At 44.1% G+C, this 14,773-nt stretch overlaps 1 protein-coding gene across 4 annotated transcripts in view; it reads left to right on the top strand.

Moving 5' to 3' along the window:
- The window catches only part of zbtb38 (zinc finger and BTB domain containing 38), a 56,827-nt gene that overhangs the window by 35,602 nt on the left and 6,452 nt on the right, over positions 1-14,773 (top strand). Inside the window, exon 2 of one of the 4 annotated variants that reach the window (XM_038816102.1) lies at positions 13,299-13,375. The exons of the other annotated variants lie outside the window; for them this stretch is intronic. Within the exon in view, the coding sequence (XP_038672030.1) occupies positions 13,352-13,375 (24 nt within the window). The 5' untranslated portion in view covers positions 13,299-13,351. The remainder of the gene's footprint in view (positions 1-13,298; positions 13,376-14,773) is intronic. 4 annotated transcript variants of the gene reach the window in all.

Here is a 14,773-nt window from a genome sequence, read left to right as displayed (position 1 = left end):
TGTAATACTTGCGGTAAGTAAGAGCAATAGTTTTGACAAACTCCAGACTCGAGCAGCATACTTTGGAAGAATAGAAAATCCACCAAATTTCCATCTAGACTCCGAACACAAAATTACACAAAGTCACTCAGAACTTTAATTCATTAGGGGCGGTACGGTGGCGCAGTGGTTAGCACTGCTGCCTCATGGCACAGAGAACCCGGGTTCGATCCCGGCCCCAGGTCACTGTCCGTGTGGAGTTTGCACATTCTCCCCATGTCTGCTTGGGTCTCACTCCCACAATCAAAGATGTGCAGGGTGGGTCGATTGGCCTAGCTAAATTGCCCCTTAATTGAGAAAAAAGAATTGGGCATTTTAAATTTATACGGTTGGTTAGTTTTTAAAATAGTCGAGCGAGGGAGGCAGTGGATACTTGATGTTTGGATTGCTTCAAAGAACCTTTAAGAAAAACAGAAAACAAAAATTGATTACCAGGTATAAGGACAAAAAGACAGGACACCAAATGGAAATATGGACTTTTCCACCACAGATTTCATGTTTCTTTAAGCTAAACGTTCCCAATTTTTGTTTTAATCTGACCAGTCAATGTTGCAATGTCACAAGTAACCTTAGCTTCTGACTGAAAGAAAACCTGTTACTTTCAAGGACTGTGCTGTAATTGAGGGATTTGTAGGTTTAAGTGTGGTTAGAACTCCCTGGGCTAAAAAAGACAAGCGGAAGAAGGGCTGTGCAAGGGTTCCTAATGGTAGGCAGTGGGACAAGGAGGTGGATGAAGAAGACAAAACAATGGAAAGCACAAAGAGGGAAGCTGGACCCTGACAAGGCTGCATGAAAAGGTCACAAAGGAGTCAAAGAGATACAGCATGGTTTACTGGAAGAGAATACATTAAATCTCCAGTAACGGTGGGGAAAGAGCCTAGTGGGGCATAGGCACCTCACACGTGATGGGCTAGGGGGAGGGTGGTTGAATTGAGGAACAAACCTATTCTTGCGGCTGCTAGCCTTATTCCTCTGTTGCTGACATCCTGCATGGTCTGCTGAAGACAGGTATGGCGCCGGAAACTTGGAACCCGCTAGCTGATGGCAGGCCGGGAAATCAATTGCCTTTCTGCCGGGAGATTCGGAGGGGAATGCGCCTGAGCATAATTAATGAGGTTCCAAGCGCAGAATCTGGCAGGATTCCACCATTCTAGCCAGCGGGAAAGGCACCCCCGGAGCCGCCCACCACTGCACTTAAGTCTCAAAACAATAAATACAGCCCATTGTTTATATTGCAGCAGATTTTCCCAAAGGTTTTAGAGAAAATAAATTCATCTTGCCTTCAAGTGAGGTGGGGAGAGGTGATATCACACTATCAAATGCATTAGTTTACAAATAAGTTGTTGCTCATAGCATTGTCCTTATTCGTTTTGTTTGCTTTTGTGGGGAAAATACAAACGCAGTAATGCTCATAATGTACTGCCCTAGCACCACCTTGTGGGGAAAGAGCTTCTAAAAGTGTTTAATGGTGAAATTGAATCGTTTGATGCCGAAACATATTTGTGTGTATGCCGCTGATTTACAATATTTCTAATTAGTTTTTAGCTTTCTTCAAGATAACTGATGTCAAGGTCTGTCAAGTAAATTAGTCATTGTGCGTTTGTATAAATTGCTTTGCTCTGATGCTAAAATTACATCATGTGTTTGACTTGAAACCAGTTTAATGAATATATCTGGTTGAGAGTCTCTAGTGGAATTTTTTTTTTTTAGAAACCAGTTAGAGCTATTCTGGTAAGACCACTTCATGCTTCAAAATGAGCTTCTATTTTGTATCTGAGCAGTGGAATTCCAAAACATTACAAGAAAATGTAGTTACGTTTTACAAGCTGGTGCACCCCACAGACCTTTACTTGATTAAAATTTAAATGTGCTGGCCAGCAATAACCTCTCCCCCCCCACCCCCAAATTTTCTTTGTTGTTGCATGATCTAACTGTTACAACGAATGGTATTTTCAGTTTGGAGTGACGATGCACATTAGATATCTTGGATAAAATTATTTCCAAGTAGCCTGCACAGTACTTTCCAGATTGCTGCATGCACACAACTTAAAAAGGGGATCATTGCCACTGAACCCACATTCTCCTATGTGCTTATTCCCAGAACAGTGCAGCCAGGATGTGGAATGTTTTGCTCCACTTGATTTTGAAACTGTGTCGACAATCTTATTTAAAGGAGAACAAGATAAAAGCTGAAAGAAAAATACTGGGATAGAGGGAAAGCTCAGGAAGATGCCGGTAGAGCAAAATGTCTCCAGTTAATGGGCCAGTACTGCCATACTTGTGGGCCATATTGCCATTTTCTGTATAACTTTATTTTAATGAACTCAATGATCTGGTCCACATTGCAGTTTGTTTCCTTCCCTGTCCTTCAATTCTCATATAACTTTGTGTCCATCTCTCATACTGTAACCCAAACATCAGTTTACTGGGGGCAGTGGAACACTTGATTATTCTCAATATCATCCTGGTGACAGATTATCATTGCCTGGTTTCATATACACCTACATGATACCCACACACCCATTTCCTTTTCCTGTTTCCCTTTTATGGCAATAGCTTTCAACCTTGATGCATATTGTAAATTCATCTGTTTTGATACAGTTACAAATATACTATTGATTAATGACTGGCAACATTTTTGCCTACACACTGAAACTTTAAAAACTTCCCCAGCAACAGAAGCAGAGTAAGATGATGCCAAACAGTCCAAATAATAGCTAATATTGGCACCCTAACCAAACAAACCAGCGAACCAATATTTTACACAATTGTCAATATTCAGTGCTAAATGTTTTGCAGCAAATACTTTTCCTTCCAGTCAGGTTATTATGGTACAAAAATGTTTTAAACTATTTCAGCTGCATTTTCTTGTTAATTTTTCATGTTTTCTGTATATTTTCAGTTCAATTATATGCTCCTCTGTATAGGTTACAGGCCAAACCAGCGACATGAACTCTGTCCCAGGTGCCTTGTACTGAGTGAATATTCTGAGCTGAATTTAGTTGTTTCTTTAAGATAACGCAAGTTAACTGCTGAGTGGACAACTAAATTCAGCTCAGAATATTCAGGGGTAGCACAGTGGTTAGCACAGTTGCTTCACAGGTTCCAGGGTCCCAGGTTCGATTCCGGCTTGGGTGACTGTCTGTGTGGAGTCTGCACGTTCTCCCTGTGTCTGCGTGGGTTTCCTCCGGGTGCAAAGATGTGCAGGTTAGGTGGATTGGCCACGCTAAATTGCCCTTAGCGTCCAAAAAGGTTGGGTGGGATTACTGGGTTATGGGAATAGGATTGAGGGCTTAAGTGGGGTGCTCTTTCCAAAGGCCGGTGTAGACTTGATAGGCCAAATGGCCTTCTTCTGCACTGTAGATTATATATGTGCTAAATCTAGAACTGATTAGAGCTGTTACTGGCAGGTTCTAAAGTGTCAGATACACTGGATTTTAAGCAATTAATGTATAAACTGATGGTAGTGCTTGGTTATAATATCTAACATTTGAAATTCCTGCTAAGCATCAGTCTAAAGGAGTTTGGCTGTTCATATTTTTAGATAACCACCATTCAAATCAAAATGTCATGAGTTGTGGCCTTTTCAGTTTAGTTTTGAGGCAATCTGATGCATTGGCATACAAACATAATGCTGGCATTTGCCAAAGAATGACATGACATAACTGAGCCTGCAATTTTCTCATTGACTTTCCAATTTGCACCCTCATCAGGAGGTAATGAACAGTAGCTGGTTAGAAGAAGCAGAAGCATTCCCAACAAAAGGGGGGCAAAACTGTTCATCTTAACCTGCTTTCTGGAGGCCAGATATTGAGCAGTATTGGCAGACACCTTTAAATAATAATAATCACTTATTGTCACAAGTAGGCTTCAATGAAGTTACTGTGGGGAAAACCCCTAGTCCCCACATTCTGGTGCCTGTTCGGGGAGGCTGGTACGGGAATTGAACCCGCACTGCTGGTCTTGTTCTGCATTACAAGCCAGCTGTTTAGCCCACTGTGCTAAACCAGCCCCTGGTTTGTGTATCCGCCAGCAGATGGCAATCCTGCTGTGGGACTTGGGAATGCCTGATTTTAAAAACAAATGCTATGAGGGAAGGCTGAAATATATTAAGTTGCAAATGCTGTGACATCCTGGATGGTGCTGACGTTAGGATCTGGGATCGCAAAAAAAATGGAATCTCCTAGGCCATCAAAGTGAAGGTGAAATGCAAAATAAAGCTGTGAGCGAGCTGTTCACCTTTCATTAGTGGGGAGCATCCTTAATGACCTAGCTATACAATGTTTAGTTGTATAATATTTTCTATTTACGTTGGACACTTTCTGTCTAACTGATTGCATGTATTTGAAAAGAGAGCAGCTCAGCCTGGAAGCACCATTTGTTTTAGGAAGTGATGATGTGAAAAGTGTGGTTGAGCAGGATGGATAGGTTTGAATCAGAACAATTAGAACTGGGGAATATTTACCGAAAATCCTACACTGTGCTTTGTCCAAGGCCATTAATCTGTGATTTTTGTAGAAGAAAAGAAGGGTGGAGTCTTAGAATGGGATCCACAAAATGTTGTTTAATAATCCTGGAGTGATTATAATGATAATCTTTATTATTGTCACAAGTAGGCTTACATTAACACTGCAATGAAGTTACTGTGAAAATGCCCTCGTCGCCATATTCCGGCACCTGTCCGGGTACACAGGGAGAATTCAGAATGTCCAATTCAACTAACAGCACGTCTTTCAGGACTTGTAGGAGGAAACCGGGGTACCTGGGGGTAAACCACCCAGACACCAGAAGAACTCTGCACAGACCAAAGCCAGGAATAGAATCTGGGACCCTGGTGCTGTGAAACAAGAGTGCTAACCACTGTGCTACCTCTGTAATAAAAGCTGACATTGAATTATTAGTCACAATTTAGCAGTGGCTTGGATCACAACACTGACTGGATCAGGAAGTTGGGAAACAACAGAGTGATGCTATTGGTTTAGCTGAAATGGAGCTTATAACTAGACAGAACATGTATGGCTATCAAAGTGAGATTTTGAAAAAGAACAGGGTTCCATTGTGCAAGCTGTGAGCTATTCAGACAGTGACGTGGTACTGGAATGTCTATTCATATTTTTAAATATCAGACAAATCGTTTGACACATCTTGTCACTATTGTCTAAACCCTTAATCATACCCTCATTCGTAGTGACGTGGCATGGGAAAACAGATTGAGCAGTCCCTTTTTTTTTTAAGTTGAATAGTTGTATTGGAGAAATGAATGAGACAGAATTTGATTTGAAATCTAAATATGCAAGAAAAATTAACAAGTTGTCTCAGTCCTACCATGCAACATATAGAGACATCTTGCCAGGGAGAAGTAAGCCGCTTTCTCCTATGCAAGGCCATCTCCATTGGTGTTTTGTAACAGCTCAATAAATTCAGTATTAATGCAGTCTCCCTCCAAGAGCAGCACCAGGCATACATGAGTTGTTGACCTGGATAAAGCTACAACTTAGGACCACTTGCATGCCAAACAACAAAAACAACATGTGATAAACAAAGCTAAATGATCCCACAACCAACTGATCTGATCTGAGCTCTGCAACCCTGCCACATCCAATCATGAAGGGTGATGGGCAATTGAACAACTAAATGGAGGAAAAACTCCGCAAATATCCTGCTCAATGATGGAAGAGCCCAGCACATCAGTGCAATAGACAAGGCTGAAGCATTTGCCACAATCGTCAGCCAGAAATGCAGAGTGGATGGTCCATCTTGGCCTCCTCCTGAGGTCACCAGCATCACAGATCCTAGTCTCCAGCCAATTCGATTCACTCCACATGATATCAAGAAACTGCTGAAGGCACTGGATACTGCAACGGCCGTGGGCCCTGACAACATTCCACCAGTAGTACCGAAGGTGTGTACTTCAGAACTTGGCAAGCCCCTCGGCAAGTTGTTCCAGTGCAGCTACAATGGCATTTACCTGACTATACCCAGTTATGCCCTGTCAACAAAAAGCAGGACAAATGCAACCTGGCCAATTAGTTGGACAACCAGTCTACACTTGATCATCAACAAAGTGATGGTAGGCGTCATCAACAGTGCTATTAAGCAATACTTATGCAAGAATGGGACCATCTGTGGGAGGTACTGGGACGGTTCAGATTTGGGCGGGGCTTTATTGACTGGGTCCAGTTGCTGTATCAGGCTCCTGTTGCAAGTGTACGGACGAATAGGACAACATCGGACTATTTTCGACTGCACTGGAATACGAGTCCGGGATGCCCCCTCTCCCCACTGTTGTTCGCGCTAGCTATAGAGTCGTTGGCAATTGCTCCGAGAGCTTCAAGGGGCTGGTCTTGGGGAGGGGGGGGGGGGGGGGGGGGAAAGAGGAGGGGGAAAGAGGAGAAGTCTTGCTCTATGCAGACGACCTGCTTCTGTATGTATTGGATCCATTAGAGGGGATGGAAGAAATCATGAGGATTCTAGGGGAATTTGGCCGGTTTTCGGGGTGTAAGCTAAATATGGGGAAAAGTGATATGTTTGCGGTCCAGGCGAGGAGACAGGAGAGGCGTTTGGGGGAGCTGCCATTTAGATTAGTAGGGGGGAAGCTTTAGGTACCTAGGCATTCAGGTGGTGCGGGAATGGGACCGGCTGCATAAATTAAATATGGCCCGACTAGTAGACCATAGAAGGACGATTTTCGGAGATGGGACGCGCTCCTGTTGTCACTATCTGGGAGGGTGCAAACAGTGAAAACGATGGTCCTCCCAAGATTCCTATTCGTGTTTCAATGTCTCCCCATCTTTATTCCGCGGTCCTGTTTTAAATGGGTCAACAAAATGATCTCTGGCTTTGTTTGCGCGGGCAAGACCCCGCAGGTAAGGAAAGTAATGCTTGAGCGGAGTCGGGGAGAGGGCGGGCTGGCACTGCCAAATTTTAGTAACTATTACTGGGCGGCGAATATAGCCTATCAGGAAGCGAGTGGTTGGGGGGGGGGGGGGGGGGGGGGGGGCGGCGCATAGGAGTGGATGGAGGCGGCTTCATGCAAGGGCACCAGTTTGGGGGCGTTGGTAACAGCGCCTCTGCCGTTCCCGCCGGAACGGTGGTACTCCAGCCCCGTGGTGGTGGCGGCCCTGAGAGTCTGCAGACAATGGAGGAGACATGTGGGAGCAGAGGGAGCATCGGTTTAGTCCTCAATCTGTAATAATCATCGGTTTGCCCCAGGAAGTATGGATGGGGGGTTCCGGATATGGCGGAGAGCAGGGATTGAGAGGATGGGGGATATGTTTATAGAGGGGAGCTTTATGAGTATGAGGGCACTGGAGGAGAAGTTTCGGTTGGCGAGGGGAAACAAATTTGGGTATCTGCAGGTGCGGGACTTCCTAGGTAAACAGGTGTCAACCTTCCCGCTCCTACCGCTAATGGGGATTCAGGACAGGGTAGTTTCCAGACGGTGGGTAGGAGAAGGGAGCGTCTCAGACATTTACAAGGAACTTATGGGGTCAGAGGAGACGCAGACCGAAGAGCTGAAGCGCAAGTGGGAGGAGGAGCTGGGAGGAAAGATAGAGGATGAGTAGAGTCAACGCGTCCGCAATATGTGTCAGGCTCAGCCTAATACAATTTAAGGTCATTCACCAGGCTCACATGACAGTGGTCCGGATCAGCAGATTCTTTGGGATGGAAGACAGGTGTGCAAAATGTGCAGGAGGGCGAGCGAACCATGTCCACATGTTCTGGGCATATCCGAAGCTTAGGGGATTTTGGCAGGGGTTTGCAGATAACATGTCCACGGTGTTAAAAACAAGGGAGGCGCTGAGTCCAGAGGTGGCGATTTTTGGGGTGTTGGAAGACCCAGGAATCCAGGAGGAGAAAGAGGCAGACGTTCTGGCCTTTGCTTACCTGGTAGCCCGGAGACGGATACTATTAGCTTGGAGGGACTCAAAGCCCCCGAAGTCGGAGACCTGGCTATCTGACATGGCTAGCTTTCTCTGTTTGGAGAAAATCAAGTTCGCCTCGAGAAGGTCAGTGTTAGGGTTCACCCGGAGGTGGCAACTGTTCGTCGCCGCCTTTGTGGAAAATTAATCGTCAGCAGAACGGGGGTGGGGGTTAGTTTAGCTTAGAGTAGGGGGTAAATAAATGTGGGATCTGTAATATAAAATGGGATAATTAGTTAGAATAATGTAAAGGATAGAGCCGGTCTGTTGGTAGTGAGTTAGCAGGCAATGAACAAAGGAATTAAGCAAAGCATGGCCAGGAAGGGGGGAGGGGACCCTCGTGCAGCGATAGTGAAAAGACTGCTGGGTAACAAGAGGCCCCAGGGTTGAGGAATGCGAAGTGAGCCAATCAGCATATATGGCCAGGTCAGGAGGTGTATAGGATGACCTATGGGAATCTTGTATGTGAAACTTGGATGCCATTTGAATGATATGTATAGAAGATCTCTTTGTCCTCTGTCTCACTCTGCTCTGGAAGTTTCAGGAGACTGTATGTGTCCTGAGTCTCTATAGAGCGTGTCAGCCTTGCAAGTTGTTTAAAAATAAATAATACCATACCTACAGATCCCTCTCGAGTTTTATTGAGACTGACAGCAAAAGAATCAAGATTATCAAGGGGAGGGTGACTGACCTTGACATCAAGGCCACATTTGACTGTGTGGCGTCAAGAAGTCCTAGCAGATCTGAAGTCCCTGGGAATCAGTTAACAACTATCCACTGGTTGGAGCCGTACCTAGCACAAAGGAAGATAGTTGTAGTTGTTAGAGGTCAATTTCTCAATCCCAGGATATTACTGCATGAGTTAATCAGGTTACTGTTCTTAGCCCAATCATCTTCAGCAGCTTCATCAATGACTTTCCCTCCATCATAAGGTCAGAAGTGGAGATGATCGCTGATGATTGCACAATATTTGATCCTGTTCACAACTCCTCAGACACTGAAGCAATCTGTCTCTGGACAATATTCATGCTTGGACTGATAAGTGGCAAGCAACAGTCAAGCATTGACCATCTTCAACAAGAGAGCATCAAACCATTTCCCCTTGACATTCAATGGCATTAGCTTCGCTGAAACCCCAATTTTAAACATCCTGAGGATTATCATTGACCAGAAAATGAACTAGACCAGCCATATAAATACTGTGGCTATTGGAGCTGATCAGACGCTGAGAACTCTGTAGCAAGTAACTCGCCTCCTGACTCCCCACAACCTGTCCACTGTCTACAAGGCACATGCCAAGAGTGTTATGGAATACTCCACATATCTGGATGAGTGTAGCTCCAGCACTCAGGAAGCTCAATGCTATCCAGAATAAAGCAAGCCACTTGATTGGCACACCATCCACTTCCTTCACCACCTACAGCAACTCACCAAGGCACTTTTGAGAACGCCTCCTAAACCTGCAATTTTTACCACCTAGGAGCGGCACGGTGGCTAGCACTGTTGCCTCACAGCTCCAGGGACGCGGGTTCAATTCCGGCCTCGGATGACTGTCTCAGGTTTGCACCTTCTCCCCATGTCTGCCTGGGATTCCTCCGGGTGCTCAGGTTTCTTCCCACAGTCCAAAATGTGCAGGTTAGGTGGATTGGCCATGATAAATTACCCCTTAGTGTCCAAAAGGTTAGGTGAGGTTACTGGATTACGGGGATGAGGTGGAGTAGTGAGCTAAGTAGGGTGCTCTTTCCAAGGGCCGGTGCAGACTCGATGGACCGAGTGGCCTCCTGTACTGTAAATTCTATGATTCTAGGACAACTCAGTAGAAAAGCAAGCTGTGAAGAGGATACAAAGAGTATGCATGGGGATATAGATTGGTTAAGTGAGTAGGTAAATATTTAGGAAAATATTCAGATTTGGGAAAATCCGTTTTGGCAGGGAAAATATAAATAAAATATTTTAATGGAGACTGCAGAATGTTGTGCTACAGAGGGATCTGAATGTTCTTGTACATGAATCATAATGTTAGCATGCAGTTACTGTAAATAATTAGGAAGACAAATGGAATATTAGCATAGTTGCAAGAGGAATTGAGTCATAAGACTCCCCTACTTTTATACAAGTGTACAGGGCATTGGTGAGACTGCACCTAGAGTACTGTGTGTAGATTTGGTTTCCTTAATGAGTGATATCTTGCACTGGAAGCAGTTCAGAGAAGGTTCACTGTGCTGATTCCTGGGATGAGGAGTTTGTCTTGTGAGGAATGGTTCGGCCTATGCTCATTGGAATTCTGAAGAATGAGAGGTGATCTTAAGATTCTGAAAGGGCTTGACAAGGTGGATGCTGAGAGGACGTTTCCCCTTGTCGGGGAAATGCGAGTCTAGAAGGCTCAGTTTAAAAATGAGGGGTCTTCCATTTAAGGCGGAAATGCTTAATTTCTCTCTCCCACTGAGAGTACTGAAGGCTGATCTCAGCCATTATCTTATTGAATGGCAGAGAAAGCTAAGGGTGCCAAATGGCCTATTCCTCCTAGTATGTGTATGCATAGGCTGGGTCACTAAATATATTCAAGACTGAGTTAGACAGATTTTTGATCTACCACGATGGGGGGTAGAGGGTTTTGGAAGGCAGGCACAGAAGTGGAGTTAAGGCCACAATCAGATCAGCCATGATCTTATTGAATGGTAGAGCAGGCTTGATGGGCCAAATGGCCTACCTTTCCTAATTCATATGATATTATTTAGTACTGTCATCATCAGTAAACAATAGGAGTTATATTGGCCAGTTAGAAACTTTGAGAAATATTTATTTTTAAGGGTGATGTTAGTCAAACTGGCTGGGATTTAAAATAAAGTCAAGCGATTGGCATTCAAAATTATGACTGTGTGTTCCGAAAGTGGGGCATTTCCAGGAGGGGTATCACTCTCAAAAGGGTGCGACAGTGTAGGGAAATAGTTAAAATCCAAGTTCTTTTAATATTGTAACAGCAGTTGAAATACAAGCTGCATTGTTCTAAGTAAGTCGAGATCAGCTTGGTGGTGAAACCTTACACTAACCTCTCAGCTAGACTGCAAAGGGAGTAAGTCAGGTATCAATGTGAGTGATGGTAAAGACCACTATTCAGAAGTCACAATTTTAAACTTGTAAACCAATAGGGGGTGGGGGGGATCAAACACAGGCATAATACTGGCACAAGTGTTGCCTGTGTCTTCTCTCTCTCTTCGCCTTTGTTCCAGTTGTTTTCTTCCTTATGCCCTGCTGGGCTTTTGTTTCTTTTATTTTGTATTTTTGTAGTTTTTGAAGTGTACAAACTTGATTTTTGCAATAAAACTCAATCTCGCACTACCACCGGACCCTCGTCTAAAATAAGAGATCCTACAGTCAGATATATAATTGCAAGGTTTTCTGTATTTCTCTATAAACGCTCTGCCTCTTCTTTGCAGACATGTTGGAATATCCATACACTTGTGTTGAAACTCTGAAGGCCTGAGCTGTCAGAAGTGACTGAGTATCCTGAGTAGGTTATGAGCAGTGAAATGAAAATTCACCAAATTCCTTAATCGAAGGCAAACTATATCTATTTTTTAAATTTGATAAATGACCTCGTTTTTTTTTGTTTCCCTTGCGGACACACCTCTCTTACTTATCCTTTTTGTATATGGAAGCAAGCACAAAAAATAATCCCAATGGCACATAATACAGGACTTCAAAAAAGGTATTGAATTTGCACCACTGCAGTGTCAGTTGTCATAAATATGAGCTTTATAAGATTGTTTATGTTTCGGGGATATGGGTGAGATCTTCCAGCTATTCACACTGGTGGGATCCTCCGGTCCAGCTGATGTAAATGCCACCACCAGCAGGCTGTCTCCACTGCTGAAAAACACACCACGGGGAGGCCAGAGAATCTTGCCCTATGTCTTTAGTGTAAAATGAAGGCGGTTGTATGACCTGTTCTGAAGTCTGCCTGACAGCAGGCCTGGGTGTTCACAGGCTGTTAATTAAAGGAAAGCCTGGATTGTATGACTGGAAAGAAGGTGCAAGGTGTTCACACTTAAACACAAATGCTGCTGCCATTGTTTCTATAGTGGTTAGACTGGTGACTCTAATCACAGGAAGGTGTTGAGAATATCAGATTGTAAATAATTATGCTTTAAACAGTCCATTTACGTCATAGTAAGAAGTCTTACAACACCAGGTTAAAGTCCAGTAAGAAGTCTTACAACACCAGGTTAAAGTCCAGTAAGAAGTCTTACAACACCAGGTTAAAGTCCAACAGGTTTGATTCAAACACGAGCTTTCGGAGCGCAGCTCCTTCCTCCTTCCACCTGAGGAAGGAGCTGCGCTCCGAAAGCTCGTGTTTGAATCAAACCTGTTGGACTTTAACCTGGTGTTGTAAGACTTCTTACTGTGCTCACCCCAGTCCAACGCCGGCATCTCCACATCAAGGTTAAAGTCCAACAGGTTTGTTTCAAACACAAGCTTTCGGAGCGCAGCTCCTTCCTCAGGTGAATGGAGAGGTATGTACCAGAAACATTTATATAGACAAAGTCAGAGATGCTGGACAATGCTTGGAATGCGAGCATTTGCAGGTAATCAAATCATTACAGATCCAGGGAGAGGGATAATCAAATGCTCGCATTCCAAGCATTGTCCAGCATCTCTGACTTTGTCTATATAAATGTTTCTGGAACATACCTCTCCATTCACCTGAGGAAGGAGCTGCGCTCCGAAAGCTCGTGTTTGAAACAAACCTGTTGGACTTTAACCTGGTGTTGTAAGACTTCTTACTGTGCTCACCCCAGTCCAACGCCGGCTTCTCCACATCATTTACGTCATACAAAAGAGTTGGGGTCTGAAGTATAGCTAATCAGCATTTCCACCAAAGTTCATGAAATGAAAAATGAAAATCGCTTGTCACGAGTAGGCTTCAATGAAGTTACTGTGAAAAGCCCCTAGTCGCCACATTCCAGCATTCGGAGGAGGAATTGAACCGTGCTGCTGGCCTGCCTTGGTCTGCTTACAAAGTCAGCGATTTAGCCCAGTGTGCTAAACCAGCCCCTATGTGATTCACAATGCCATGGAGATGGGCTTAATGGGTGGCACAGTGGTTAGCACTGCTGCCTCACACCACTCAGGACCCTGGTTTGATCCTTGCCCCAAGTCACTGCCCGTTTGGAGTTTGCACATTCTCAGTGTTCATCTCTACAACCCAAAGATGTGCAGGTAGGTGCATTGCCCCTTAATTGGACAAAAAAAAAGAACTGGGAACTCTAAATTTAAAGAGATGGGCTTTGAGAACGGAGGGGTTTTTAAACATATTCCTGAAACTCTCTTACACAGGAATCTGACAGAATCAGGGACAGAGAATCAGCTGGAGGCCGAACATCTTTTATATGGTTCACCACGCAGGAATGCAGGTGGGAGCTCGTGCTTAGATTGAAAAGGCCAAATTTGTGAGGATTTGAAACCAGTCTGGAAGATTTGCTTAGCTTGTGCTAAAGGAATAACTGCTAGCAAAACCTCTCATTGTGAAAGATATTTCTGGATTAAGACAGGGAAAGGAAAAAAAACACTGAACTCTCGAGCTGAGGATCCCTTTGGACTGTTTCTGGGAAAATTTTATGAAGGAGTGTAAAGTATACATGTGAAATAGATTTTTTGGTTGTGTTGAAACTTCTTGGTAGTTTGAATTGTGATTTGCCTACAAAACATGTTTAGTTAATAGTGCTTTTTTACTGTAACAAACAGCACAATTCTTAAATGTGAAATCTTGGGCGGGATTCTCTGTTGCGAGTCGTGCTAATAGGTACATTAGTAGGCAATTCAGCCCTTCGAGCATGCTCCACCATTCAGTCAGATCATGGCTGATCTCCTACTGGTCTCAAATCCACCTCCCTGCCTGTTCCCCATATCCCTTTAACCCATTTTTTATTAGAAATATATATATATCTACCGCTGCCAGCGCTCAGCCAAATCTCCATTCACAGCAGCAGCACCGGAGAATCCCGTTGGCATCCTTGTCCATGTTATACTTCCAGCTATCAACGGAAGGTTAAGCTTGCTTTTTTTCTACTAAAGTTATCAGTGTCCATAGGGATTGTAACTCGGTCGATTTTTGAACTATTCCTGTGGTTCACATAATGGCTCCCAACCCTCTTCCAGTACCAGTGAACACAGTAAGAAGTCTTACAACACCAGGTTAAAGTCCAACAGGTTTGTTTCAAACACGAGCTTTCGGAGCACGGCTCCTTCTTCACCTGAAGAAGGAGCCGTGCTCCGAAAGCTCGTGTTTGAAACAAACCTGTTGGACTTTAACCTGGTGTTGTAAGACTTCTTACTGTGCTCACCCCAGTCCAACGCCGGCATCTCCACATCATGAGTACCAGTGAAGACTTTGCTTACCAGCTTATTCTCGACATCTATTGAATCAAACGTTAATGAAAAACCATGTTTCCACTGTAACTTCAAATTGTATGAACTGCTCTTGGGAGTGAAATTGAACATGGGCAATGGTACAAAGTGGGCTTTATCACATTTACCAATTTGTTAGATGCCTCATACTATATCCAGTTCCACTGATTTTAATAGGGGTAATTTGGGCAATGGGGCAGCAAAGGCAATTCAGCCAATTCACTACCACCTCCTGTTTTGGTTGGGTTGGCATCACTGACATTCATATTCTGCCAACACAATTGTGGTTGACGGCGGGAAAAAGACAAAACAATCTTTTTGTGATGTTGGTTAAAGGACAGATTTTGGCTAGGATACCAAAGGTAAATCCCCTTAAGGGATGGGCAGCAAATGCCAGGTTTGGC

This window comes from Scyliorhinus canicula, chromosome 13 (assembly GCF_902713615.1).
Source record: "Scyliorhinus canicula chromosome 13, sScyCan1.1, whole genome shotgun sequence".
Lineage (NCBI taxonomy): Eukaryota > Metazoa > Chordata > Chondrichthyes > Carcharhiniformes > Scyliorhinidae > Scyliorhinus > Scyliorhinus canicula.
Note: the sequence above shows the minus strand (reverse complement) of the source record. Positions and strands in the feature narration are given on the sequence as shown.